The 27569-nt window shown below is 36.1% G+C and overlaps 2 protein-coding genes across 2 annotated transcripts in view; both read right to left on the bottom strand.

Moving 5' to 3' along the window:
• The window catches only part of LOC111515171 (UDP-glycosyltransferase UGT5), a 33608-nt gene extending 6624 nt beyond the window's left edge, over positions 1-26984 (bottom strand). Inside the window, exons 1-3 of the mRNA XM_023171405.2 lie at positions 26693-26984; positions 18769-19572; positions 18050-18269 (exon numbers count right to left, since the gene is read on the bottom strand). Coding sequence (XP_023027173.2) covers positions 18050-18269; positions 18769-19572; positions 26693-26942 — 1274 coding nt within the window. The 5' untranslated portion in view covers positions 26943-26984. The remainder of the gene's footprint in view (positions 1-18049; positions 18270-18768; positions 19573-26692) is intronic.
• Positions 7680-8811, bottom strand: LOC141483017 (uncharacterized). Its single transcript, XM_074177133.1, has 2 exons — positions 8607-8811; positions 7680-8543 (listed from the first exon to the last, which is right to left on the bottom strand). The coding sequence occupies exons 1-2, from the start codon at positions 8756-8758 to the stop codon at positions 7832-7834; spliced, it is 864 nt and encodes a 287-aa protein (XP_074033234.1). The 5' UTR covers positions 8759-8811; the 3' UTR covers positions 7680-7831.
• Positions 26985-27569: the final 585 nt, after the last annotated feature.

Here is a 27569-nt window from a genome sequence, read left to right on the forward strand (position 1 = left end):
TATGCGTGGTGTGCGGATTTTCTTCTTTCCACCGGCAGCTTTAAGGTATTTACGTGCCGCCTGCAATGCCACAGTGATAGCTTTTTTGCTATTATTCGTCACAAATTGATTCCCACCAGCTTTCTTCAATACATTTCGCACTTTATGGACTATCCCAGCACCAAATGCAACTTTTTTAATTTTATTTTTCTTCGTTTGTTTCCTCTTACATTTTTTCTTATTGGTACTACAACCCATGCCCATATGTCTTTTCGCTTTCATAATGTTGGTGACAAGTAATGCAGCTGCTCTTTCCCCAATACTCGCGTCCTTCGATTTAACCCTATCCCAAGCGCTGTATTCAAGTTCTTTGTCGGCTAAATGTCTTGCTGCAAGATCGGATGGATGCTTAGAATATTGAATATCGTGTTTTTTGCATTCAATATCTAATTTATTGATTCCAGGGTCGTTACGAGCTAAACGTTGTTTCAATTTTGTACCCGGTCCACAGTATTGATAACCTCCGGGTAGATGTAATTCGAAAGGAAGTTTGTTTATTAAATCATTAACAAAACCACAACCTCTTTTAATGTTACGATCACTTTCAATACGTCCGTATCGTTTGATGGTACACATTGAAATGAATAAGCTAATAACATTTATATAGTCTCCAACCACGGCACGATGCGCAGAAACAGAAAGAAAAGTTTGCTGTAGATAATCTAGATGAGAAATTTGGTTGTGGATTGAATGGACAAAGGGTATTCAGACATGGTCCACTACTTCCATCATCAGTTCGAGGACTCATTATAGGACCTTCAAATTGTGGAAAGACGAATGCAATGATATCACTATTAACACATCCACAAGGACTGAGATTTAGAAATGTGTATCTCTATTCGAAATCACTCAATCAACCTAAATATCAGTACTTGCGAAGTGTTTTGGAACCTATAAAAGGATTAGGTTTTTATACATTCAGCAATAATGCAGAAATAGTGGAACCCTCCGACGCTAAGCCTAATTCTGTTTTCATTTTCGATGATGTGATATGTGAAAAGCAAGATATTATTAGATCATATTTCTGTATGGGACGTCATAAGGATGTTGATTGTTTTTATCTAGCACAGACATATTCACGGGTACCCAAACAGTTAGTGCGTGACAATACCAATTTCATTACAATGTTCAAACAAGATGAGACGAATTTACATCACATTTATTCAGATCATGTTTCACCCGATGTAACATTCAAACAATTCCAATTGATGTGTGTTAAATGCTGGGAGGACCAATATGGATTTCTAGTCATTGATAAGGATAGAAAAATAGATGAAGGTAGATATCGCAAAGGATTCGATAGTTTTATATACCCATGATCTTGTTTTTGGAACTTATTCGATCACTGAATATTGTAGTGGTCACTTCACCAACGAATTAAGCTTTAATTCAAAAAAAGGGCATTATGAATACAAAAAAAGATCCTGAAAATAAAAACAATGAAATAAATTTGAAACGTCAACTAGTAGAGACAACAGAAGCTGTCAGGCAGAAATTCAACTCTATCAAGAATGATAATATTGAAAATCGTACGACACTTGAAAGATTGTATGAGCCCATAATGAAACCATTGAATGTTTTATCATCAAACGCTACTTCTAAATCACCAGTGTTATCACCAAATCATGGAACTGTTCAATCTACTTCAAATTATCCCATGAGTACTCCAATAGGAAGAAAACAATCTTTTGGTAGTGTATCATCTGTGAATAGTGACACGAGCACACTTCAAGACGATATGAGAACAACTCTATTCGAAACACCATCATCGTCCCACATCGATTCCTCGGATCCTGACATCTCACCTGTTATGAATGAAAGTGGTGAAGATGTTTTGATGAAACATTTGAATAATATAAAATCTAGAAATCCAGCATATGATGGAACATTTGGCGTACGTATGGATCCAATTACACAAAAGCTGAAAATGGGAAGTCTAGTGGTAAATTTCAAAGATGGAAACATTTCATTTTGGGATGCTAATAAAGTGAAAAAATATGAATGCGCAGGTAGTCCAGAATTGTATGATATGATTTGTTTGAAGAATCCACAAGATGTTGATAATGAAGAAACTCGTCAAGTATATTCCAAAATATTGAAAATAACGAATGCTCCATATAAACAATATCATCTGAAGAATGGTTTTAAAAATACAAATTCTAAAAAATTTCGTGAAGTTATCAAACCTCTATTAGACTCACGACAATATCCAATAAGAAGTAGAAGTAAAATTGGTGGAGCACTCAAACGAGTGAAAATGGAAAAAATATATAATTCTAAACCTGTGAATTATGTGTACTGGAATTCACCGAAAGAGTTAGTTGCTCGCCTACGACTATTGGTAGCTTCAAAGTCAGCCGGACATACCGGACATGATAATGAAATAATTTCAATAATTGAAGAATTACGTGAAGAAGGTATAATATATTAACATATTCACATGTAATGATCACTGTCACATCATCATTCAATGCAGTAACATTATCACCTTTTCTCTTCAATCATATTGAAATAGAATGACTAATGAAATAAGTGATGTCAAACGACAAGTTGTTAATGAATTACATAAACCTGCAAGACGTAATTTTCGTAGAAGAATAACCACCATCAAAGGTTTTGCAGATCTATGGCAAATAGATTTAGCTGAACTGCAACCTTATGCAAAAAGTAATGAAGGATACCGATATATACTTGTAGTGATAGATTGTTACTCCAAATATCTGTGGACTGTAGCAGTTAAAGATAAAACAGGTAGTACAGTAACTAATGCAATGAAACATGTACTGAAAGAAGCCAAATACTCCCCCAAACACATACAAAGCGATCAAGGGAAAGAATTTTTCAATAAAAGCTTCTCATCTCTCATGCGAGAATATAATATCAATCATTATTCAACATTTAGCACAAAGAAGGCAGCTATAGCAGAAAGAGTGATTCGTACAATAAAGGCATGGCTCTACAAGGAATTTTCGATGAGAGGTCACCACAAATGGCTTGATATTCTTCCAATTATAACTAGTAGATATAATAATAAAGTTCATCGTACAATAGGTATGGCACCCATCAATGTTGATTCAACAACAAAATTAAAATTCAAGGGTATCAATGGAATTGGAGGAAGACAAAGTAAACCCAAATTCCAATTAAATGATATTGTACGTATAAGTAAATACAAACATATTTTTGAAAAGTCTTAGCGAATTTTACCACGGAGCTATTCAAGATTGTTAAAATTAATAAAACCATCCCAACGACTTATAATCTTGAAGATATGAATGAACAGCCGATTAGAGGATGTTTTTACGAAGAAGAGTTATTACGAACCGAGAATCCTGACGTATATCTGATTGAGAAGGTGTTGAAGAGAAGAAAAAATAAAGTATATGTAAAGTGGTTAGGCCTTCCTAGCGAACAAAATTCTTGGATTGATGAATCAAATATGGTTTAAATGTATATAATAGTGACTTTTATGAATAAAGTAATATTAAAGTTCATTATTGTTTTCATTTCAATTATAAGTATGTGAACTGAAAAATATTGCAGCGGTAAACATTGCCCCAGCCATTCGCAATGTTCTGTGTATACCAAACCAAATTAATTGTATACTCCATTCCCGCTTATATTTTTCAACTCACGATATTGAAAACACATTATCATTCCCAAAACTAATCGCCGTCACTTTGAAATGCAGTATCCAACTCTTTTTGCCAATTATCTCTCACTGATAATGCTGTCTCATAAAGCTTAGTCGACTCCTCAAGCTCAGCCTGAGCTTGTATTCTCGAACGTTGATGGAATTGCTTATCTTTACCAATTTTTGAACGGAGTTCATCAGCATCTTTAGACATTCTAGCCAATTCAACCTTCGCTAATGCAATCTTGGCATCTAATGCTTCAAGAGTTTCATTATTAGCATTAATAGCTCGCTCACTCTTTTCAAGTTCAGCAATAGTCATCTGTGCCTTTACAAGACGGCATTTTGCTTTCCTTTTCATTTCCCCAAACCGATGGAGGGGACTGAAAGAAGATAGCGGTTCAGCTTTCAAATCACTCTTCATTTCTTTAGGAGTACCTTTTGTCTTCCTCTTCGATCTGTCACTTTTCGTTGCGGGTTTTTTCTGTCGCACAACACTTTTGGATTCTTTCTTTTCTTTAAAGTCAGTGACAATCGATGAAGATGCCTTAGTAACCTTCCTCTTGATTGTTCTAGATTTCTTATCAACACCAAGAGGAAGGGTAGATGAAGAGTGTTTGAGTGATGATAATTGCGAAACGATCGGATTTTCAATAATAATTTGCTCATTTGGTTCTGGTACATCTGCAAAGTTAACGAAGTCGTTAATATCAAAATCATTTATCGAATCTTGACTCGATAAATGTAATACTGGAATATTTTCAAAATCAGTCTGATCGATATCAACAAGTGGTGAACCATCTTCAGCAATCAATAGCGGCATAGAGCTCATGATTATTAAGGTCTGAGGAATGATATGTGATAGCAATAGAATGTGGATAGGAAAGGTGATGATGTTACTGAGACCTCACCATTTATAGAAGAAAATAAACTAGCGCATGCGCTCTTTCATCAACTGGCACATGCGCTCTCTCACTAAACTATTCACGCATGTAACAATCTTTGTCATTTAAGAGGAAAACTTTGTGTTGCATGCATGTATTTTTAAATGTTAGAAAATAATACAAATAAATTCAAAATATATATATATATATATATATATATATATATATATATATATATATATATATATATATATATATATATATATATATATATATATATATATATATATATATATATATATATATTTATTAATAATAGAGGACAATAACGATAATAAAAAATGAAAAATGTTAATATGTCTCTGTGGATGTGGAACGTTTTTTGACTCTATTCCTCAATAGTTGTTGCTCGTGCGTCAAACACCAACATTGAAAAAAATGGATCTCCTATTGGGGTAGAGTTGACCAACCTTCTCACACAGATCCCAAGTACTTCTACATGCATTGCATACATGATTCCAACAATTCATGGAATATGTATCACAACGCAAACAACGTTGCAGTGGAGTTGGAACGGCAGCACAGGTACCACAAATATTTCTACAGATACCTATATTGTTAAATATTATAGGTTCGGAACACTTCAGACACTGTAACTGTTGTTGACGATAATCCGATTTTGTTCGCTTCGGTGGATGAGAAGGAGGCGATAGTTGAATCCGCAACACGCAATCACTACACATACCAGTACATGGATTGATTGAATCCTTAGGTCTACTTATTTGACAAAAGTAGCACACAATAGCCCCTGCAATCATCATTGGGTAGACACACACTTTTGGTTTTTCATTCCACTCTTTTGGAAACGGCATTTTACTAATTCGATTAGAAATATTAAGAGATGACTTACAGAAACTCTGAATGCTCTCTCCTATACCTACGATCTCTATTTATACAAATCAACATCATGTGGAAGTATAGTGGGATAACTTCTCCTACTATTCCACTCTAAACGAGTCAAGTGGGAGTCGCATCACCTCCTATATAAGTTGACTTGCAAACCTAGAGTTCATTCATTCACTCTCTACAACTGTGAGCAAACAACAACAAGATGAATTCTGCAAAAATAAATGCTGCATTAAATAGAATAGCTGCTGTTGATGAAAACAATTGGATAGACGAATCAGATGATGAGGATGTCAATGTTCCGCTAGAGGAAGTAATAGTTGAAGCAGAAGATGTTGGAGTCGATGAAGATGAGATAGACGAAGTTGAAAACGAGGCCAACCAAAGCGACGAAGATGATGACGTGATGGAGTTTGAGAGGGTCATGGATGAAGAAGGAGATGATGAAGGGATAGAAGCTGACACAACTGAAGGTGATGGTGCTATGAGGATCGGTATGCGAACACTCAATGTCAGTGAGACACTGGAAGATCCCTTGGATTTGTATTGTGCATTGGATGCATACGTATTGATCAGCACAATAGATGGAGAGAACAAAAAACTATGTTGGTGCTGCTTTCGGTTTTATTCGCATAGAAACAATAATGGAGGGTGATATGCCCATGTCAACACCCACAACACTGTCTCAATTATGGAAATGGGACAGAATTGGTGTGAAGCTTGCGAGAGGCCACTAACAAACTTCACCCGAGTATCTACATGTATTATATGTAATAATGTCCAACCTGTGGCACAATAACCGTGGACCTACTGGTCAAAAAAAAAACAACAGCCCTTTTCAGGGCTACATTATTCACACAAACAGTAGTTAGTTGTATTAGTATTCATAGATTATGTGACAAATGAATACTTTGACTAATAAAAGTCTAAGTTGGAAATTTGTTAGTCTTTGAATATCTATACATTATATGACAAATAAATTACTATTTGTTAGTCTTTGAATATCTATACATTATATGACAAATAAATTACTACTTTGACTGAAAAGTCGAAATTTGGAATTTGATAGTCATTGAATATCTATGCATATGATGAGTACTACTTTAAATGAAAGTTGAAGTTGGCATTTGTCAATCATTCATATGCATATAATGATGAATACTTTCACATACATATATTTCGTTTGAGATTATAATGTTAACATAATGTTAACAATGGTATGAATCTGTTTCTGTTTGAAAGTATAATGGTAGCTCTGAAAAGAGCTATTTTTTTTATTGTTTCAGTCTTTAATTGTAGCCCTGAAAAGGGCTGTTATTTTTTTATTAATCCATGCAATGATATGGACTAACGCTCCTCATCATCAGAAACAATAATTATGGTATCGTCATCTGAATCAGATGATATACTAATGATATCATCCTCATAGTAGTCATCTGAATCAGATGATATACTCATGATGTCGTCGTCGTCATAATCAGCTGAATCAGATGATATACTAATCACATCATCCGCATTATTATCGTCAACAGCATCTATGTCGTCCTGAATACCTTGTTCCACTCGTTCTGCGAAATCATCAGGAAGATCATAGATTCGCTGCAGAAATTGAGCGAAGGTTGTACTCAAATGATCAGACGTTGAATCTATTTCATGTACTTGGATGGGTCCTGTACTCGACATTGTGGAAGAATGATATAGAACTGGGATTGTTGCTATTGGGGTTCCGTGGTGGAAGAGACTACCTGTACCTGGCTGTTATCCCAGTAATTGAAGTTGTACCCCTGATCCGGGCAGCTATAGGGTTCGGAGGTTGAATCGGGTTCCATCTCGATGCTAGCTGATCAACTGAATGTTTCATCAGATGATTTCTACTTTTATACTTTCGAGAGGGAGTGGGAGAGGAGTGGAACATTGAGTAGGGGTAAATTGTAGTGTGACATAAGACATATTCAATGAGTAGGGGTAAATTGCAAAGTGACATAAGACATATTCAATGAAAGAGATACTTGAATGGATAAAATACAAATGAAATATACTTGTCGATTTCACTATGAAACATGTCTATTTTTTATTTTTTAAATTTTCTTCACATGAAATTATTTACAAGTGATTAGAGAACACAAAAATTGATGTGAGGTATTTGTCTAGAAGAACTTGGAATTGAAATAAAAAAAATAATAATAATAATAAGAGGAAGTGAAGAAAAATGCTCCAACCATCGCATTGTTCAATGTGTACCAAACCAAAAAACAGTGTACACCCTTTATTTCACTTCCTTTTCCTTTATTCAATATAAACTTAACAAATATAAACTTAAAACTACCATAATTAAATACTCCTAACTAACCTAAAACTAATCTTATATTTACACTTCATCTACAAAAAGAGTGTCCATAACTGTCACTATTTTTTTGTACAGCTTCATCGAAGAGGTCTCTGCTTTACACCTTTCCTGCAGAGATGCATACTTCCGATCTATTTCGGCCATTTCCTTTTGGAGTTCCCTCCGTCGGTTATCCATTTCAGCCATTTGTCGCTTCATGGTAACCAACGCGGCCTCGCTAGATCGGGCAGCTCGTTCTGCTTTCTTGCATCTCTGCAGAAAAACACTCATCTTTTCACTAACCTCTCCGATAGGCTGTGGCACCAACACCTCAGGATCCGCCGGTGTCGCTGGCAGCGGTGGTAGTCGCGTCACCAACGGCGACAATATCACCAACTCCGGAGAAGGACTCCTCGGAATTTCCACTGCTGCTGGTGCTGCTGCTGGTGTGGAGGCCCTCTTACGAGAGGTCGAAAAACTACCTGCATAAGGATTAGTCCTATTGCAAGTAGCTCGGTACTTTGAAATAGGACCAACCCTTGCTGCAGGTCGTTGGCAAACCTTCTTCACAGCCCTGACTTCCTCCTCCTCCTCGAATAAGTCAGGGCTAGAAGATCTGCACCTAACTCGCGAACGCGAAGTGGTTGGCTGGTCACCCGTCACCGCTCTCGAAGATGCTGCCTCCTCCTGGTCAGCGGACACCGGCAGAATAGACGCCACAGCATTATTCACCTCCTGTGTATTGGTTGCCATTCTGAAAAAGAAGAAATAATACAAAGTTAGTTGATATAAAAAATAACATTCCTAATTTACTTACTCAAATATCAAGTTGGTCGTTGGAACGTACTGCCTTGTTGTGGAGTGGACTGCTCTCGATGAGATGATTTCTCGAACTGAATGTTGTGGAGTGCTCTCCGGAGGGTATCGACTTCGATGCGTGAGCGGTGGGAAAATGGTGGGAGCGCACATGCGCGATGAGGGTAGGGGTGTACATGCGCAAATGTTGGGAGTCGGGGGGCGGGGCTTCGGGGAGGGGAGGGGCGGGGCTTCGGGAAGGGGGCGGGGCTTCGGGAAGGGGCGGGGTATCCGAAAAGTTGGTGGCGACGGGGGGGGGGCGTGGCCCTAACGGGCCACGCCCACTGCCTGGGCTCCGCCCAGTTTCTCTCCAAAACTTCTTTATGGTTTTTCTCCAATACTTCAACTCTCTGTTCCAGTACATCATACTTTTTCATTGTAGTCCCTGTTATGTTTGACATAGCATCAAATTTTTTATTTGTAGACGCTGTTATGTCAGACATTTTTATGTCTACATCACTTGTAAGTTTGTCAAATTTACGAGTGAAAGTTATCCGAGCCTCTGCAATTTTATCGTCAAATGCTTGCCGGGCGTCCCGAGCAATATTGCCTATTGTGGATTGTATTGCAGCTTGTAGGGCTAGAAGTATAACTTCCTTTGCTCCATTAATTTCCCCCTCAAGATATGATACAGTTACACAATCACTCTTGTCAATTGGTTCACTTGTATTTTTCAATATTTTCCTTTGCATGTCATAATGACCATCTTTTGTTAATTTAAAACCATTCCCAGGAGGACCTCGAATGACATTACCACCCCATTTTCTTTTTCTACCAAACTTATCGATTGTTTTAGACATTGTGCACTCTACGATGATTCTCTTCAAACTGATATTTCTGTCATTTACATTATACTATATATTGCAGTAATTGATTAGGGAAATAGAAATAATACAAATAAAATTTTAATCATTTTATATTCATTACAGTAATACATATACATACATACATAATACATTAATATCACATTACTTCTATCATATATTATTAATTATAAATGGCTACATAAATATCAATATTGAATTTTCCGGTTTTGAAGATATTGAATGATATTTCAATCATTGATCTCGGCAGATAATAAATTAATCAATTGATCCAATGGAGTCTCCTGAGATTGTGATTGTTGAATAATATTACTTATCCAACGAATGTTCTCATTTGGATCGTTTTCATAAAATTCAATATCATTATGACCCCAAGGAAGAGTGTGGGTAGTATTCGGAATGATAAATCGTTTATCGTCGTGATATGATAATGCAACTTTATTTTTTAATTCAGTATACATATCATGTAACACGCTTCTAAATGAATTCATCTTTCTGAATATCATACCACCTTGTTCGACGATTTTTTGATAATCTTCGCATGTCAATTCATTCTTTATTACAGATCGTTTAACCCCTTTGGCTTTCTTAAATTCACCATCAACAGATTTCACATAATATGCTTTAGCACCTGTACCATAAAAACTCATGATTGGATCATTTGGAAATTCATCTTTGAAGTTACCCAAGACTGAACTTGTTACTGGAATATTGAATTGGTTAACTATACTGTAATTGGATGTATCAAATCTACTTATGTTAGTTTTTATGAATTCATAAAAATTTTCTGTGTTTACTTTAAGAATGAGCGAGTCGGTATCTGTGTAAAGTAAAGAGACATTTTCATCAAAGTGTTGTTTGATGCATCCATAGAAAAAGTCATACATGACTGTTTTAGATAATTCTAATATGGAAAATCCCAAATATAATGGTTTATCGTAATGAACCTTCACTCTACCCAATTGAATGGCAACGAAATTATCAGTGAAAATTGAACAATTTTTGAAATTTGGTTTGGCTATGAGAGTGCTGGCACCTATATTTTTCTTTATATTTTCCCAATGTGTAACGAGTCTAACATCAATTCGATTATCTACATTCTCCATTGTCTTTCCATACACCGCATTATTCATTAGTTTATAGAAATCTTTAGCAGATTTGTTGTTAGACCTATTACGCATTTCAGTATTAAGATCTGTATAGGGTTTCATCCAGCATGATTGTTTGAATTTCAATACTCTATGTGTATTCATTACAATCAATCCATTTTTGACAGCTTGCTGTAGATTCCTATAATGAACAATATATTTTCTTTTATCATTCAAATTTGGAATTAATTTGGGAATTTTCGATTGTGTACGAGGTGGTATTATTTTTTCGACTAAAAATGGAAGGTCAGAATGTTTATCATGCAACTCTTGTGGATAATGAATGTCCACTTCAAATACATACCCATACGGACTATCAGTACTCACATCCATCACATCGAGATTAAGAATTTCATTTGGTGTCAACCATGTAAATTCACTTGTTGGTAGAGGTTGTGACATACTGTGACCGTATAGATTTGTTGCATCTAAATATGTAATGAATGTGGAAGGTTCGTTGGGATTATAATTGGGTAAAAATCTATTATTTGCTATATGTTTCCTCTCGCTACATTGACTAATTCCACCTCGTATACCTTTTTGAAAAAAGTGAATCATATCAATGTCAGTTAGTAATTCCAATTCAACATTAGTGAACTTCAACATGGCATCCCATGATAATCCAGGTGCAGTGTAATATTGTGCCGGATCTAAGTTATATATCTCTAAACTTGTGGTGCGGAAGTTTTCAAAAATATCACATAGTAGCAATACATCCGACTTCAAATACAAATCAGAGTATTCCCCCAAATTCTGACACTCGAATAAATTCCAAACATTTCTAGCCCTATCATAATCAGTTTCCGATATATGTTCACAATTGAGTGTGTCATAAAACTGATTTTTTGTCGGAAGTAATGGATAATTCAATTTGTCAATGTCATCAACAAAACTATATGGAAATACACCTTTCTGTCTCATCAAATTGAATTTCTCAATTTGTGGGAAATGTTTGTGCATCTCCAAACATTGATCGGAGGTCAAGTTTGCACCCAACTTCTCCAACGAATTAGTCATAAATTTATAACTATCGATAAATCTCATTTTGAGATAATTCTTCCTAACCACACCATCTTTATCGGTATAGCTGTGTGTAAAGAGATGCTTCGTGAAAGATATATATTTCTCTTTAGTTTGCGGGATAACATCAACTTTCTCTTTATTCCTATACAATTCTTTTATGAATAAATGACAATCATAACCACTTAAATTATGAAAAATGATAGGTATGAAGTTTGGTATTTTGAAATTTAAATTACATTTCGAGTGAGCGGCATGTGATCTTTTCTTTCCTGTGACATGACAATGATCTCTTACTTTGACGTCACCATCAGTAAATGCTTTATTACATATACCACAAGTTCTGGCTGCAACAAACTGTTCTTCTTCTTCGACAGTTTGTGTATCCATTGGTTTAGGGTTTCTGAGATGATTTTCATGTATCTCTTTCAAATCATCTTCAATGCTACTCACAAATTTCTGAGCTGCATCTACACCCCTATATGTAACAAATTTTGTCAAATCATCATTATATGAACACTTTATCAAATAAGCAAATGAATATGGGGCATGTTTGAATGTTTTAATCGTGTATGAACTTCCAGGATTTGGCTCATTCACATGAATCGGTTTAAGCACTGATTCAAAATCAGCATACACTACAAATGGCACCCTCATTTGCCTCTCAAAGTTTTCAAACATTAGTTTATTTTCCGCAACCATTCTACCATATTTATTGATCTTTAAATTAGTAGTTGGTGTTGTGGTACTAATGTGATTACAATCATACATATTATGACGTAAAAGCAATCTCTCATCAGAAAAATATATCAAACATCCGTCACAAAAATATTTTTTCTGTCTATGAGCTGATAGTTGATTAGAAACTAATCTTGAAAGATCTTTGATCCAACAATAGTGACCATTACCGGAGTCATCAGTTATAAACAACAAATTGACATGTCTCCGGAGTCTTCTCTGTGAGTATCGCAATGGACCAATCACTTCATACTTCATTTTACCCTTCTCAAATGTACTCTCTAAACCGTAAACATTAATTGAAATATCATTCCTATCTTCGAATATTTCGATACTCTTATTATTAACTTTAACCGGAAAATCCATACCTGTGACATCTAAAACAGTGGAAAAATGTGGATATGACGTAAGTTCGGACACTCGACTATCTGCAGGATATAATGCTGATGTTATAGCCCAAGCAAAACAATATTGATCTTCATTACGAACATTCACAACAGCTTTCTTCCATTGAATACATTGAGGCAGCTTCACATATGAACGTCCTTCCAGTGGACTGTATTTATTAATGTTGACCTCGAGAAACAATATTTTTTCACAAGTCCAACCTGAATTATAAAAAAAAAAATATTACTATTCAATCTTATTGAAATTTTTAAAAAATAAATACCTGAGTCACGATCCTGGAACTCAGTCGTTTGAGCCACAATTACATCACGGAATCCATCAAAAACAGCATTCAAATCTGAAGATTGGTCCACTATTTTATTTTGGGAATTAAATGACTTCGTGTCCCTCGAATCATCAGTCTGAAGAATATAATTCCCAAAAACTTCCATATTCACCTTGATGCTTTTATGGATCCTGATGGCTGATTCCAGTAATTCAATGACCTTCTGCCTAATCTTATTGAAAAATGACATGTAGTCACTGGTTACAATCGAACTCTCCACCCTGTATGTAGCAATGCGGCAATTGAATGCATTCGTTATAATTTGAACACCGTCAGACAATTGAACACATGCATTATTTTTATGACTCATGGTTCTTCGGTGAGAATTCACTTGGGTCATAGGAATTGTCACATTACAACAATTGCACGTATACATAGGTGTTGCATTATCCACTCTCACCCGTTTCACTGCAGGCCCTCCTTGGCAACTCTGGAGCTGATGCCGACGAAGATTATCACTACGAGTGAAAGATTTACCACAGTCACAGGAATACATTTTATATAATAGTTCTCACTAACTCACTTGATGTAAACTGACATAGCCAACACTCGTACGCTTCTTAAATACACTCTGATAGGACCCGTCAAGACGTCATAGCCAACCCCACTTCTCAACTACATGCACCAAGATTACCTCCCAACTGAATGCGATAACAGATGTCGATATACGAGCAAGCAGTGGTCGTTGCGGTCTCGGAGAGGGTAGACGCTAGGCAAACGGTCCTCGGCTGCCGTTGTGTCACCATCGATAGCGGGGCTAGAGCGAACCTTCATCGCTTCGGGAGAGGTGAGGGCAGACCGATGAATACGCATTACTCTGCCACACGTCGTGGAGTGAACATGTCGCTCTCTAGCCGTTGAACGGTTATTGCTGTGACGTCACTCCACTACTAACTTGGTGCCCTAACACCGATGGAGCATTTATTACTTGGAGGATCTTCGAAGTATGCAGACGTATGTTTGTACATAGACAAACAAGCACATGATGAAACCCTGTACCGTGCATTCTCCTACACACACACACACACACATAAACACACAAAATCTCATATGAAAAAAAAATCTGAACGATCCATGCACCAGACACTTCAAGGTCACAACGCCTTGACTTCACTGCACAACAAAAAAACTTCACCAAACAACAACCAATAAAAAAAGCAATTAATACATCATAGTGGTGGGGGGAGGCCGAGAATCAGCTGTAAACAACTACTGTCCAGATTTTTTCCTCTTCAATCGTGCTCCGGCCGTGAAAGTCCGTGTTCTTATAGAAATAACTTTTTTGGCTTAATTTCATCAAACCATAACTAATTGATTTTTTTGCTACACATGCTTCAATCAATTTAATTTTTTACTTTTACAAAATTGTTTGATTGGTAATAACCAAAGCCAAATATACCCATTTATTATTTGGAAAGTCATTGGGACAAAAATTGAAATCACAGTCTAAAAACATGAGCACGAATGTTGCAAGGTTTACTTAGTATTACTGAAAAACTGGAAACAATTCGAATAGAATTGATAACTAGTAATATAATTAACGTAATTTATTTTATACATTTTCGGAGCGAATATTTCTTTAGGCTTTACGATGACAGAATAAAGAAATAAATAAGGAGAATAATCGCTCGTAGTTAAGAGTGTAGGCAGACATAGAAATTGAGGGTGTTTATGAAATTTTTCATGACGAATCCTTTTAAACCCACCTTATATTTGAAAAAAAAATTGAATGCTATGTAAAAAGTGAGTTGGGGGCAGAAAGTCGATGGGATTATTAAAAATGAACTGAATATCGGTCAGTGAAATATTACATGAGTTCAATACAGGAAAAATTTAAAAAATACTGTTATTCTGAACATCTCAAGGACTTTCTGTACTAGAATTGACTTCGCAAAATGGATTTCTGTAAACAAAATTGAAAAATATTGAATTTCTCCAGGAAAAATTATGAAAAAAAAATAATTTTTTGGGTATTACGTATATGTTGAAATTTTTGTACCTATCATCTTTTTTACTTGAGTCGTTTAAATCGTCAATAATGTACAAATTCGTTACCCATATTTCTAGTAGCAAATTTCCGTTCTGTTTGTTTATACCTTAATCATTTAACAAATCATGTCGGGCATAGCAAAGAAAATTGATATTACGTGTAGTGTCAAACTATTATCTACCAGTTTGTGGTTTGTGGATTACTTTCCGAAACGAAAACCATCTGAAAAAAGCTAAGAATATATTTTTTTTACATTGATAATTCAATGTAATGTAATTGGACTATTCTTCGCTATAACATTTCAAACTGAACTTTTCAGTTTTCCTTTTATTACAATTAGGTAGATTTTCTATTAATACGGAGGAACATATATCTATCTTGTTCTCGTTCCACATGACACCGATATACCCAACACATGGGCTGAAAAGTCTCGCGCCTAAGAAAAAAAACGTTTTTTCTTTGTTCAAAATTTGCTTTATTCATCAACGTTATCTCCATCAAGAGCCACACGATCTTTCCAGGCCTCAGTTTCAGCAATAACCTCTTCATTTATTTCTTTCATTTCTTACCGGTGAGCATTTTTTTGAGGTCTGTGAACAGCCATTAGTCGCTGGAAGCCAAATGTGGCTAATATGGTATATGCGGAATCAATCGAAGTCTATTAGTGTTCGACCGAAACTGGTTTTTACGACCGAAACCGAAAACGAATTTCGGCAACGTCCGAGAATACCTACAGGTATGTTTTGAGGGAAAAATAAAGAAAACGTTATTATAATCGTTCAGTCTTTAATTTTTTATCTTTAAATCACAACGTTATGCAGTCTTCGACATTTTTACTTATTGATAATCAACATAACAAACCCTTATTTAAGAAAAAATATTAATTGCACCTTAAAAATACTTAAAATAGGTGAGGTGTTTATTTGAGTAGGTGTAGATCCTTCTTTTGAATATTATTGATGATTTTTCAAAAATATTAAACATAAAATTACTTATTTAAATTGTTACTTACAATAGGTACTCAATATTTATGTAATAAAGAAAGTAAATCACAAAGAAAGTCTCGAGTCACGATATGATTAGGCACGTGGATGCGACAAAATGTCTTCGTCGCTTGTTTGAAATTCAACGCGCCGAACATGACCGATCACAGTGCGGGAACTCCCGAATGCAGTTTCGGTTTCGGTCGTAGTCTCGGCAGGTTTGCCGCCGAAACCGAAACAAAACCGAAACCAGTTTTTTGCCGAAACTTTCGGTCGGACACTAAAGTCTATTTCATGCAATTTTGCCATCGTTTTCATTAATTCGTGATAGTGTACATTGTCTTGATGAAGCAGCACTTTCTTTTTCTTCAAATGGGGTCGTCTTTCCGCAATTTCGGCCTTCTAACGCTCCAATAACGCTATATAATATTCACTGTTGGTGGTATTTCACTTCAAAACATAGTCTATGAATAGCACGCACATCCCAAAATACCGGTGCCATAACATTTCCAGCCGATTGTTGTGCTTTCGGGCGCTTTGGACGCGGTTCACCAGTTGCTCTCCTCTCAGATGAGGATCGTTTTGATTCCGGAGTGAAGTATTGGATCCGTGTTTCATCCATTGTCACAGATCAGTGCAAAATTCCCGGGTTATCACCAAGAAGTTCTTGTTTTTGGTCAACAGTGAGCTCGTGCGGCACCCGCCTTGAACAGAGCTTTCTCATAGACAAATGTTCATACAATGTAAAGCCAACATGTCAGCTAACTCACGCAACTCCACTTTTTAATCACCCAAAACGATTTTGTGGATTTTTTCAATGTTTTCTGGTGTTACTGCCTCATTTGGACGTCCACTGCGTTCTGATTATCGGTGACCGTACGACCACGTTTGAAGTCAGCAAACCAACGTTTAATTGTTGTTTCTAATGGAGCGGAGTCCTTATAATACTTTTCAAGCCATTACTTCGCTTGAACGGTATTTTTCCCATCAAGAAGCAGTATAAAATCAAAACTAGAAATTGTTTTTGATCCATTGTTTTGAAAATAACAAAAGTAGTGTCAACCGTAGCACAATAACTCGCAAACTTATGTGTAGAATATCATGAAATTTCAACAGCTTTTTTTGAAAGTAAGTACTAACTGAAAAAATAGTGAATGCGATACGACTAGCGCCATCTATGTGTTAGGCCCGAGACTTTTCAACCCAGATAGTAAATGATCGACAGAAACTTCGTGGAGCGTCGAAGGAACAGTCATTCCGAAAGCGTGTTCGACTGAAATACTTAGCATACGCATGGTCAAAAACTGAACATGGGACCGGAGTTTCAACGAAATGAGCGAATGAATCATTTCGTAGGCAGTCAGGCTGCACTTGGTCACCTAAGAGTGACATCGAGAAAGGTCTGGAAATGTCATGAAGAACTGAAGAAACTAGCGAACAGGAATACTGACCTGGAAGCCAGAACACTCAGCAATTGCAGACAACGAAAAACTGATGAGTACACCAGACATGCATCATCAACTTCACATATAGACCCTGAGTCGGCTGTGGGTGTACTAAAACCTTTGGTAAGTGCCCAGAGGGCTAATAAGAATCATGAAGAATACTGTGAAAATATACCTGGTAGCATACATGGGAAAATCTCATAAAGAGACCAACCGAGAAGAGAACTGGAGAACTGTGGTAGTCTTATAAAATGGATCAGGTTATTCTACGAGATGAGTTCAGTCCAAGAAGAAGGTGATAGACCAAACCTTGAGCTAGTGTCTAAAATTACCATGTGATAAATAAGTAAATTTGTCTTAGTACGAACCGATTCTACACTCAACCTAGGATTTCTCAGGTTACTCTCAGTAAAGCTGGCTACGGGGAGTAATAATTATTTTGAAATGATGAAAATATTTTGGGAATAACGATATACTACGATTACAATTAATAAACTTCTTTGTTATTGTTTGAATATCCTTACTTTGCATTACGAATGATTTCATCTAGGAGTACAGTCAGTCTCTCTTCAGATATTTCTGATGGTGGTAAAATACGTCCATAACCCAGCTGCTCTGCTAAATTGGCATTGGCTTTCTGATCGCCAAATATGGGAATTGCTATTATCGGTACTCCATGGTACACTGCTTCAGAGCTGCTAAGATAACCTCCATGAGTAATGAAAGCTTTCACATTAGGGTGAGCTGAAAATTAAGCCTGTATAAAATAACCGTACGATGACTTGAAAAATAACTTTCAAATGTTCAAGTTACACTTAAACTATAGTGGATTTTTTTATTTTTCAGAAAGGAGGCAAATTTTGGCTTCTAAAACGTACTTCGTAGTTCCTTTTGTATAAGCGATTACAGAAATACATTAAATATAGGCAGTAACTTATCGGGGTGAACTGGAAGTTTGTCTTTCCTATATCTGTATAAAGTTCTCCATTACAATTTTTATTTTTTCAGATTGTAAAAGGTGAGAATTTGTAGAAAGATTCATGAAAAACTGTGATTTTCTTCGTGAAAAATTACTTTAATCGAATACTCCCTTCTAAATATATTACGTTTCCAAAAAATAAGTACTGATCAAATACTTCTTCGATAGAAATTGAAAAAAAAACAGGTTAGATGTTTTCGTATACTCAAAGTAGCAATTAATATATCAATTTTCTTTACTATTCATGTTGTTGATATCACTTACCCAATATGTCTTGCTGAGGAAGCCATTTTTTCAAAAAAACATTCGAAGGTTGATTGGGCAGAAAATCATCCTCCCATTTCCATAAAATGATTTCCTTTCTTTTTCTGAAAGCTTTGAGGATTTCATTTCTCATTTCAATTGGTAAATTTTTGCTCTTCAAATTGGATCCCATACTGAAATAAATCACACCATTCTTGGCGTTGTCCAGAAGAATCTGAAGATCAGCGGGTAGTTTATTTGGTGGCATAATATGAAAACCACCAATTTCTATCATGTTAGGAACATGTGCTTGCGGCTTTGATAAACTAACATGAGAATTTAAAAACATCAAGGAAATATTACTGATGCTTTCTCTCATATCAATAGATTTTGGTAAATATTTCTGAACAATTTCATTCTGTTTGGGATAGAATATAAAGTTTAAATTAATGTAATTGTTAATTAAATGGAAGGTGTTTCTAAAGCGTTGATAAAAAGACATTTTGAACGGATATCCGAGTGTTATGTCGGGATAAAGAGATGGTAGCGATGGATTTCCTACTACGTGATTATTCCACATGTTAGCTGCAACGGGACTCATCAGGATAAGATGGGCATCAAAATATTTGGCCAGTGTAGTTAGCCCATCAGTGAAAAAATATTCTAATATTACAACATCGAACTTTTCGTTTGACATCAACAAGTTTTGCACTTTCGGATTCTTCATCGTTTCTTCAGTGAGTTGATTTCCCAATAAGTTCGTAGTGAAGAAGATGAAAAATGGGTTCGAAGGATTCTTGAGTCGATTGATATCTTGAAAATGTTCTGAAAATTCAAAATAAAATTATAGCGATTCGGCTTTACTTTTTTCTTTTTGTTTGTTAATACTCTGTTGTTTCAAACGATGAATGTTCCAAATTCTGTATCGTGGGAATTTTTTTTGGCGGCAGAGTGGATAATGTTAATGAAATAATGTTGCAACCCTGATTTCCAAGTAGTTGATTTAAGCTGATTTCGGAACCTACCCCCACCACTTTCAACTTAGAAATGACCTTGACGTAGCCAAGGCGACTTTGGGGGAGTATTTTGAGTTTGACTTTGAACGACTTCGACCTACGTCACACGACGCAGACAGGATGAATTTGAGTTAGTGTTCTGGGTTTTACTTTGAATGACCTTGAATGACCTTGTATCACGACTCATATTTTCGACAAGGTGACTTTGACTTCGAATGAACTCGAACCCGTCATGCGGCTATCTGAAAGTGCTAAACCTTTGCCACACAACGTAGCCAAGGTGACACTCCATGCCATGCAACTATCTTCAAGTTTTAATGATTTGACCTTGAAAGACATTCAACTGCGTGGACGAGGTGGCTTCTAGACATTTGGCTTTGACTTTGAACGACCTTCAGCAACATCACATTGTGATTTTGAGCGCTGGATTGATCATGAACATCCAGCCTCTGGTGAAGAAACACCGCCTCTTCTGTAACCGAGTTCTATAAATGTTCGGAGCATTAAGTAAGTGAGTAAGTAAGTGAATTTATTCGATTCAGTTATAAGACAAATACATATTCGTCTTTAACAAAAGAAAAAATATATAGATTCATGATATTCAGAGAGAGAGAGAGAGAGAGAGAGAGAGATATCTGTTTGTGATGCGCTCTGGTAGGTACTTCTGATAATGGTTATTTCTTATTCATGTATCAGTAGAAGCATATCATAATTAATGTCAACAAAATTGTTCATTCTTTCTCTTGAATTTGTTTCTCATGGCTTTCAATAATTCAGGTTGAGTGCTGTAAAGTTTAGGTGGAAGATACGTTATACATTTTTGTATCGTGGAACATTCATAGTCTTAATTGAACTGTTACGAGTATTGAAAGTATGATGAACAAATTTAATTGAAAACTTAGCTGTCCATAATACACTTTGAAACATGTAAGTTTTTCTAACTCCGAGTAATCCAGTTTCATCATGAAATGATCGAGTACAATACATCCGATCTTTTTCATCGTAATTTTTATTAATGCATTTTGAATTACTTTTAAGTCAACTAGCGATGTCTTGAAGATATCACTCCATACTATTATACTGTTGTAAATCATCCCCTAAAATAAATAACACCGGCCGCCGCTGGTCGTCTTAAATTATTTGTGACGTGGCCTAGATCGCGCTCAACTCGACTGGCGCGTCGCGACCGTTCTAGGTGTCGCGTCGCGTTGCTTCGAGAATGAGAAGCAACATGGGGTTGAACGTAAAGTTGCTGATGATTAAGACCATTCTCATGCCCATAATACTGTATGCCTACACTGCCTGGGGCCGATCTACACGATGCGTTGAATATGGATGACCCCAGATTCAGAGAAAGGGATAAACACCCGAGGCCAGGACCGGATTAGCAACTATTTACGCCCTAGGCCAGAGATCTACATTACGCCCCCTCCCAGCAGACGTTCGGGGAAAACTAAAAAAATTGTATAAGGGATTACAAATATCTCGGTTATTATTTAGATCATCAGTGATCTTACCTTAGCCGTTTAGAAATGGGTGGAATCCAACAAGAAGAATACTTCGTAATCGTAATGCGTAATGCACAACAAAATCACCACACGATAACCTAACCTCACACCACACGCACTTGATAGCTTGTTACTGACTACTGTTCACAGAGGTCACAGAGGGCGTGGGTTCGGCGGGATGGGATAGCAGTGACACGTGATCGTGAGTCATTCACCGGGCACCACCCCTGCGCCCCCCGCAAGCTTGCGCCCTAGGCCATGGCCTAGGTTGGCCTTATGGGTAATCCGGGCCTGCCCGAGGCCAACAAAACAAAACCAACGTCTACCCCCACGAGGCGACTCAGGTAAGCATAGTAATCAGATAAATTCTCTTTCAGCAGGTTCACCGCAGAACAACTCGACCGCGATTCAATTATCCTTAGATTCAATTATCCTTAGATTCACTGAGGAACGCAAGACGCTAATAACAATAGCCGCCGGTTAGTTTTTGGGGACCCCCATGCAAAAATTCAGTTAGGAATAGACACGACGAAACACTTTAATCGATCGCGAAAGAATAGCACCTAAAGGCTGGCTTTCGACCGAAAGAGGTCAGATGTCAATCTGGCTGAAGTGCCCATCAGTAAGTTGAGGACCGCTCGGAGAGCAGGGGTGGATGTAGTGGGGTAGTAGGTTCTCTTCGCTAACTAGCTGGGGGGGGGGGAGCTTCTACTTCAGGGCACTCAACCCGGGAGAGGGCATGGGGGGGCTTCGAGAATAATTATACCGACTTCGATAGACTACGTGCGAATTCCCTATCGGCTGCAAGTCACTTCGATTAGGTACCATATATAAACTCTACCCACACCTTGCTCGACAAGTCAAGTTTGGCAGACAGTGCGGTACGGAGCGATCTAATAAGGTAATAGACATTTGAATATAAGTTGAAATTTTAGTTGGAGCGTTTGGTTCTATTGACAGTGAAATAAAGTTAAGTGTAAAGTACAGTCTAGTCAATTATTGTCAAGCCCACAAAAAACCGTAACATTTGATATCGGAAGTGGAATGAATGATAATTTTTTTGTTCCGAAAATACCTTGTTAGTTTATTTTGAAGAGTTGTCAAGAAGACTGAAATCATCAACATTGTGGTATCAGTACTCAATGCTGAGGACTATCTTAATTTTCAAAAACTGTGTTAATATATCAAAATACGTAAAACTACGTCCATTTTTAAAACGCAAATCTGAATAATATGCTCCAAATCAGTCAAAAACATTAACTTCTGAAGAAATTCAACAATTTTTAAAAGATGCACCTGATAAAAAGTATTTGCTGATAAAGGTATGAATTGAAAATGTTTGAATTGTTATCGAAAAATGAATGTTTGGTTTTGATTTCAGGCTGCTTTAGCTATTGGCCTTACAGGGGCATGCCGTTGTGATGAACTTCAAAAATTAAAAATTGATGACATGGAAGATCTTAATTCGGCCCTTTTAATAAAATTACCCGATACTGAAACCAAGGTTCCTAGAAATTTCACAGTCACAGGAGAATTCTATCAAATTTACAAAAAATATGTGAAGCTTCGACCATGCACAAATGAAACACGTCTTTTTTTAAATTACAAAAATAGCAAATGTATGAAACAGCCTGTGGGGATGAATAAATTTGGCACCATGGCGAAAGAAATAGAGAAATTTCTGCAATTACCGAACCCTGAATTATAGACTGGCCACTGTGTCCGAAGGTCATCTGCGACTATTTTAGTTAATGCAGGGGCAGATCTTTTAACTTTAAAACGCTATGGGGGTTGGAAATCCAGCAATGTTGCTGAATCTTATGTCGTTGAAAATTTCAAAAAGTATAGTAGAATCCATTCTGCCTCCAGCGCCATTAGAACCTGAACACAACAATGCTGTGGAAGCTCAGTATACTGAGCTTTCACAAAACAAGCAAAGCTCTCCATCATCCTACAGATATGTTATGTTTCTTCCACATAACTTTTAACCAAATAGAAAATACATTTGATTACTTCAATCAGTTCCACTATTTCACCAATCTTTAAATTTTGTTTCTTTGATAGAATATTCCAATTACTCAATTCTTCTTTAAATTGAGATAATTGATCGATGTGATTGTTTCAATCAAAGATTTGTTTGATACAATGAACATATGCTTGAAGAAATAGTTGGGAGTCAAGAATTCATTTTTCTTGCATCAACAAAATATTTAGTCGTGCATATAAATATGACACTTTTATTTCTTTGAATGAAGTGAATTTTCTTTCATTCAACGAATCTTTTTTTTCCGTGTACGTTTCCCCATCTACGTCAATTTCGACCGCAGTTAATATTTCAATTACCGAAAACGTGCAGAAACAAACCGACCTACCAGGAATTACTTTACAAAATTGTACAAATATAACTGTTAATTGATATTGTACATAAAATATAAAAATTAGTTAATGTCATACAATTATTATTATTATATATGTATTTTAATTTTTAATATTTGAAAACAACGCAACCATAGAAAAAGTACAGTGTACAATGCGTGAGAAAATGACATATTTCTCACTCGCTTGATTTGCGGCACTCGCCTAACTTCTGCTCTCGTGAGAAATGTGTCGTTTTTCTCACTTGTACAATATACTATTTTTCACCAATTTGAAATGGATCAGATTACCATTATCATCCAATATGCCTACAGTGATATTGTCAGGGTACTGACCACCGTTAGACTGGATTGTCATATAAATAAAATTTTCTGGTTCCCTGGTGAGTTTGTATCCGCGCTATACATCAATATCAAATTCAAAGATGCTGTATGTAATTTTCATAATGGTGGGAGGTGAGTTAGCTTTTTTAGAATAGCCGATAATGTTAATTTTCACATCCACCTTTAATATAGAGTTGTAGGAATAGAAACCGTGTTAGACCAGACCATGATTACTGTCGTTATCCAACTCGATGAGGGGGTAGAAGTTGGCTCTCAACTGGCTAGAGCTACAATATCCCGACAATGAAAACGTACGTGACATAACTGACGAATTTACATAACTTCACATCCTTTTATTGCTGGCAGCAGAAATTGTGGAGCAATTGTCGCCTTCTGGGTAATATATTCAACTCATCCATTTCATTATGTGTGAATACATTAGAATCATTCACTTTACAATAACAACAGAACATTTTTCTCGTACATCGAAATTACTGTTGCTGGAATCACTGTAACCCTAGGGATATACGGTAGAAATGCACGTGCAACCGTTTGAGTTTCCTCTCTATTTTGACTTGTGGAAGTCTTCAGTTTCATGGCATTGTTGATCTCGGCGGTAACGCTTAACCGGATTTGGAATCCTATACTAAAAGATGCTAAAGTGGTAACACCGCAATGCAATGTTACGTCATTATCAGGTAATAACACTTCGGCCAATAGCAACGCATCAACAAGAGAGGCGGACTACCTGCGTCAACATAAATATAACTCACGAACTCGAAATCACCAGTCATTGGTGAATCATCAAGATGAATAAACCTCTGAAGAAGCCAGCCACTTGTGCTGGCGAAACGTTAGGATGCAGTTCCAAACTACGACGGCGTTCAAACCCGAATGAAGACAGTAATACTGAGATTTCCACGGTATTTCAGATTTTAAATACAGGGACATATCGGTTACGGCGGTACCGGCCGGGGGCGGCGGCACGTACCTATAAATAACGCGTCGAAGGCCGCGCTTTGCCCTATACCATTTCATGACTAGCAGCGAACGCAAGCGTTTATAAGTGAATTCAGTAACATCATTGCAACCGTGCAGACCTGGGGCGGGTCGCTAGTTCTCTATAAAATACAACATCACTGACAATAGTAGAGTAATTGACCTATAGTTATTCGAAAGATTTTTGCTCTTTTTGGGTATAGGCTAAATTCGGGCGGTCTCAACGAGAAAAAAGTTTTTGTTAAATAGATAGGTTAAATAGTCTACAAACCAGCGAAATATTCAAGTACAATGACAAGTACTTCAAAAGTTCACGGACGCTTTTTTATTGAGGACAATGAAATCGCAGAACCTAGGATTTAGAATGTAAACTCAGCTCCTCTTGAGTCTATTTCACTACTTCAAGTAAAGTAAGATCGATAAAAAGCAATTTTTTCTCTTTCAACACGATTCCTGCGCATATTTGCCCAAAAAAGTTCTTATTTATCGTGATTGATTATTGGAGTTGAGGTGAGTCTCCCGGCATCCAGATGGTGTCAGATTTCTCCACAGGCTGTATACCTGAACTTATTTTTTATTACACGCTTTATATTAGCTTCACCTGTATGTATGTATTTTTGTTGATAACTTTCAAGCTCGGGATCTGTATTTGACAGAATTATCGACATTATTACTTGATCTATTCGCGGGCAGATGGCGCTGTATGTAACCTCCTTGATATAATTCGAACTCACTTCACATGTATTTCTTCAATTGAAAAAAGATTTTTTTTATTAACACGCGCGCCTGCTGCCTTATTTGTAACCCTCCTTTGTGCGCCTGCTGCTTTGGGCTTGGTAGCTGATTTTCAGGCTCCCTCTCCGGAATCGAAAAATATCAATGGTCATTTTTCTAAACAATATAAGGCTGATTGATCCCAAAGTTTAGATAAAATATAGTTTAAAAAGACTAAAAAACTCGCTTTTATAGCATACGAAACTAAAAAATGAAAAATAAATATAGTTTAAAAAACTATATTTAGTTTTCAAACTACATTTTTATAAAAAAAAAACTATATATTAGTACAAAAAAACTAAAAAACACGCTTTTGAAGAACATCGAACTGAAAAGTTGAAAATATTTTTTTTAAATAAGCTTAAAACAATAACGAGTGAAAAATACTAGTATTATTGTGAAAAAAGCATAGGCGCTTTGTGCCATATTTTTTGTATATCAAGCGCCCTTTGCTTTTTTCACAATAATACTAGTATTTTTCGTTCGTTATTGTTTTGAGCTTATCTAAAAAAATATTTTTAACTTTTTAGTTCGATGTTCTTTTAAAGCGTGTTTTTTCGTTTTTTAAACTATATTTATTCTAGCCCCACTCATAAATCAGCAGTGTAAAATTAAAAATATAAGCTACAGCTCTTCAAGCATTGAAAAACATTAAATAGTGTTATAAAATATCAAACTAATATCATTAAAGTTAATTAGTTTGGTGATCCAAAAATTTTTCTGAAGAAAGGTTGGTTGGTTAAAGAAAAAATTGTTTTCTTGTCGACGCTTATAGTTTAATTAAATTACTGAAGAATTATTGGATTAAATTCGAAACGTCGGCAAGAAAACAATTGTTTTTTTTTAATAAAAAATTGATCCTGCTACCCAACCAACCTTCCAATATTGACACATGGACAGCTAACAACCTACCAAAGAATCGACCATCATATATTTAACAATATCTTACTCTCATGGTTTTTTACGAATCCATCAAGAATGATTTCCCTCCAACTGCCATTTTTCGGAGGATCTTTTTCGGTGAATGGGCTGATCAAGGTCACATCGTGTCCAGCTTCGGCAAGACCTCTCATTAGAGCGTTATCTAGTATGTAATGACTTGGTGAAGCACAAGGAAATACTCCCAGAATACGCGCACATTTATTCAATCTTATCAAAAACAGAATTATTGAAAGGATCGGTAATAACTTCACTAGCATAGTGTCGAATCTAAACTGATTCAAGTGGATTTTTGTGCGTGACTAACATACTGTTTAGATACATGATAAAATTAAAAGCAGGTTTGTACTAGGTGATATTTTTATTTGTACAGAACCATTTCAAGGTACAATCAATAGTTTGATCAATAAAAATATTGTTTCTATTAGTTGAAAATGTATAAGCCTTGGTTCATGATTTCTTATGGATTTTGCTATAAATCAATAATGTACTACGTTTACGTAATGTTATATGTGTTAATGTAAATCGAAAGTCAACAGCCACTCTAGACTTGGAAGAGTTGAATCATTTTCACAAGCATACCTTTTCCAATATACTAAAAAAAAGTTGATGCAGTCAAGCTGCTGGAAAATAATAATAATAATGTATTCTCCTTTTGTTTTAAATTTGTTGTACATACATATGACACAGTGCAGAAGGAAAGCGGGGAAAGGGAATAAATAAGCAAACGTACAGAAGATCAATTCTGTGCGTAGGGAATTAGACGGGGAGGTTCAATTGAATCTGAAGTTCATAATGATAATATAACATAGTACATATGAAGCATATAAAATATCTTAAATAAATAATACCTAAGTCTATAGTTGATAAAAGTAATATGTCTATAA

This window comes from Leptinotarsa decemlineata, unplaced genomic scaffold (assembly GCF_025532065.1).
Source record: "Leptinotarsa decemlineata unplaced genomic scaffold, Ldec_3_MD MMD2_tig00002159_RagTag_RagTag, whole genome shotgun sequence".
Classification (NCBI taxonomy): Eukaryota; Metazoa; Arthropoda; class Insecta; order Coleoptera; family Chrysomelidae; genus Leptinotarsa; species Leptinotarsa decemlineata.

Bases quoted from the DNA above. Each gene is read 5' to 3' on its own strand.
- LOC141483017 (XM_074177133.1), bottom strand. From the start codon at position 8,758: ATGTGCGCTCCCACCATTTTCCCACCGCTCACGCATCGAAGTCGATAC. The intron at 8,544-8,606 runs GTAAGTAAATTA...CTTCTTTTTCAG, and splicing joins ACGACCAACTTGATATTTGA to AATGGCAACCAATACACAGG.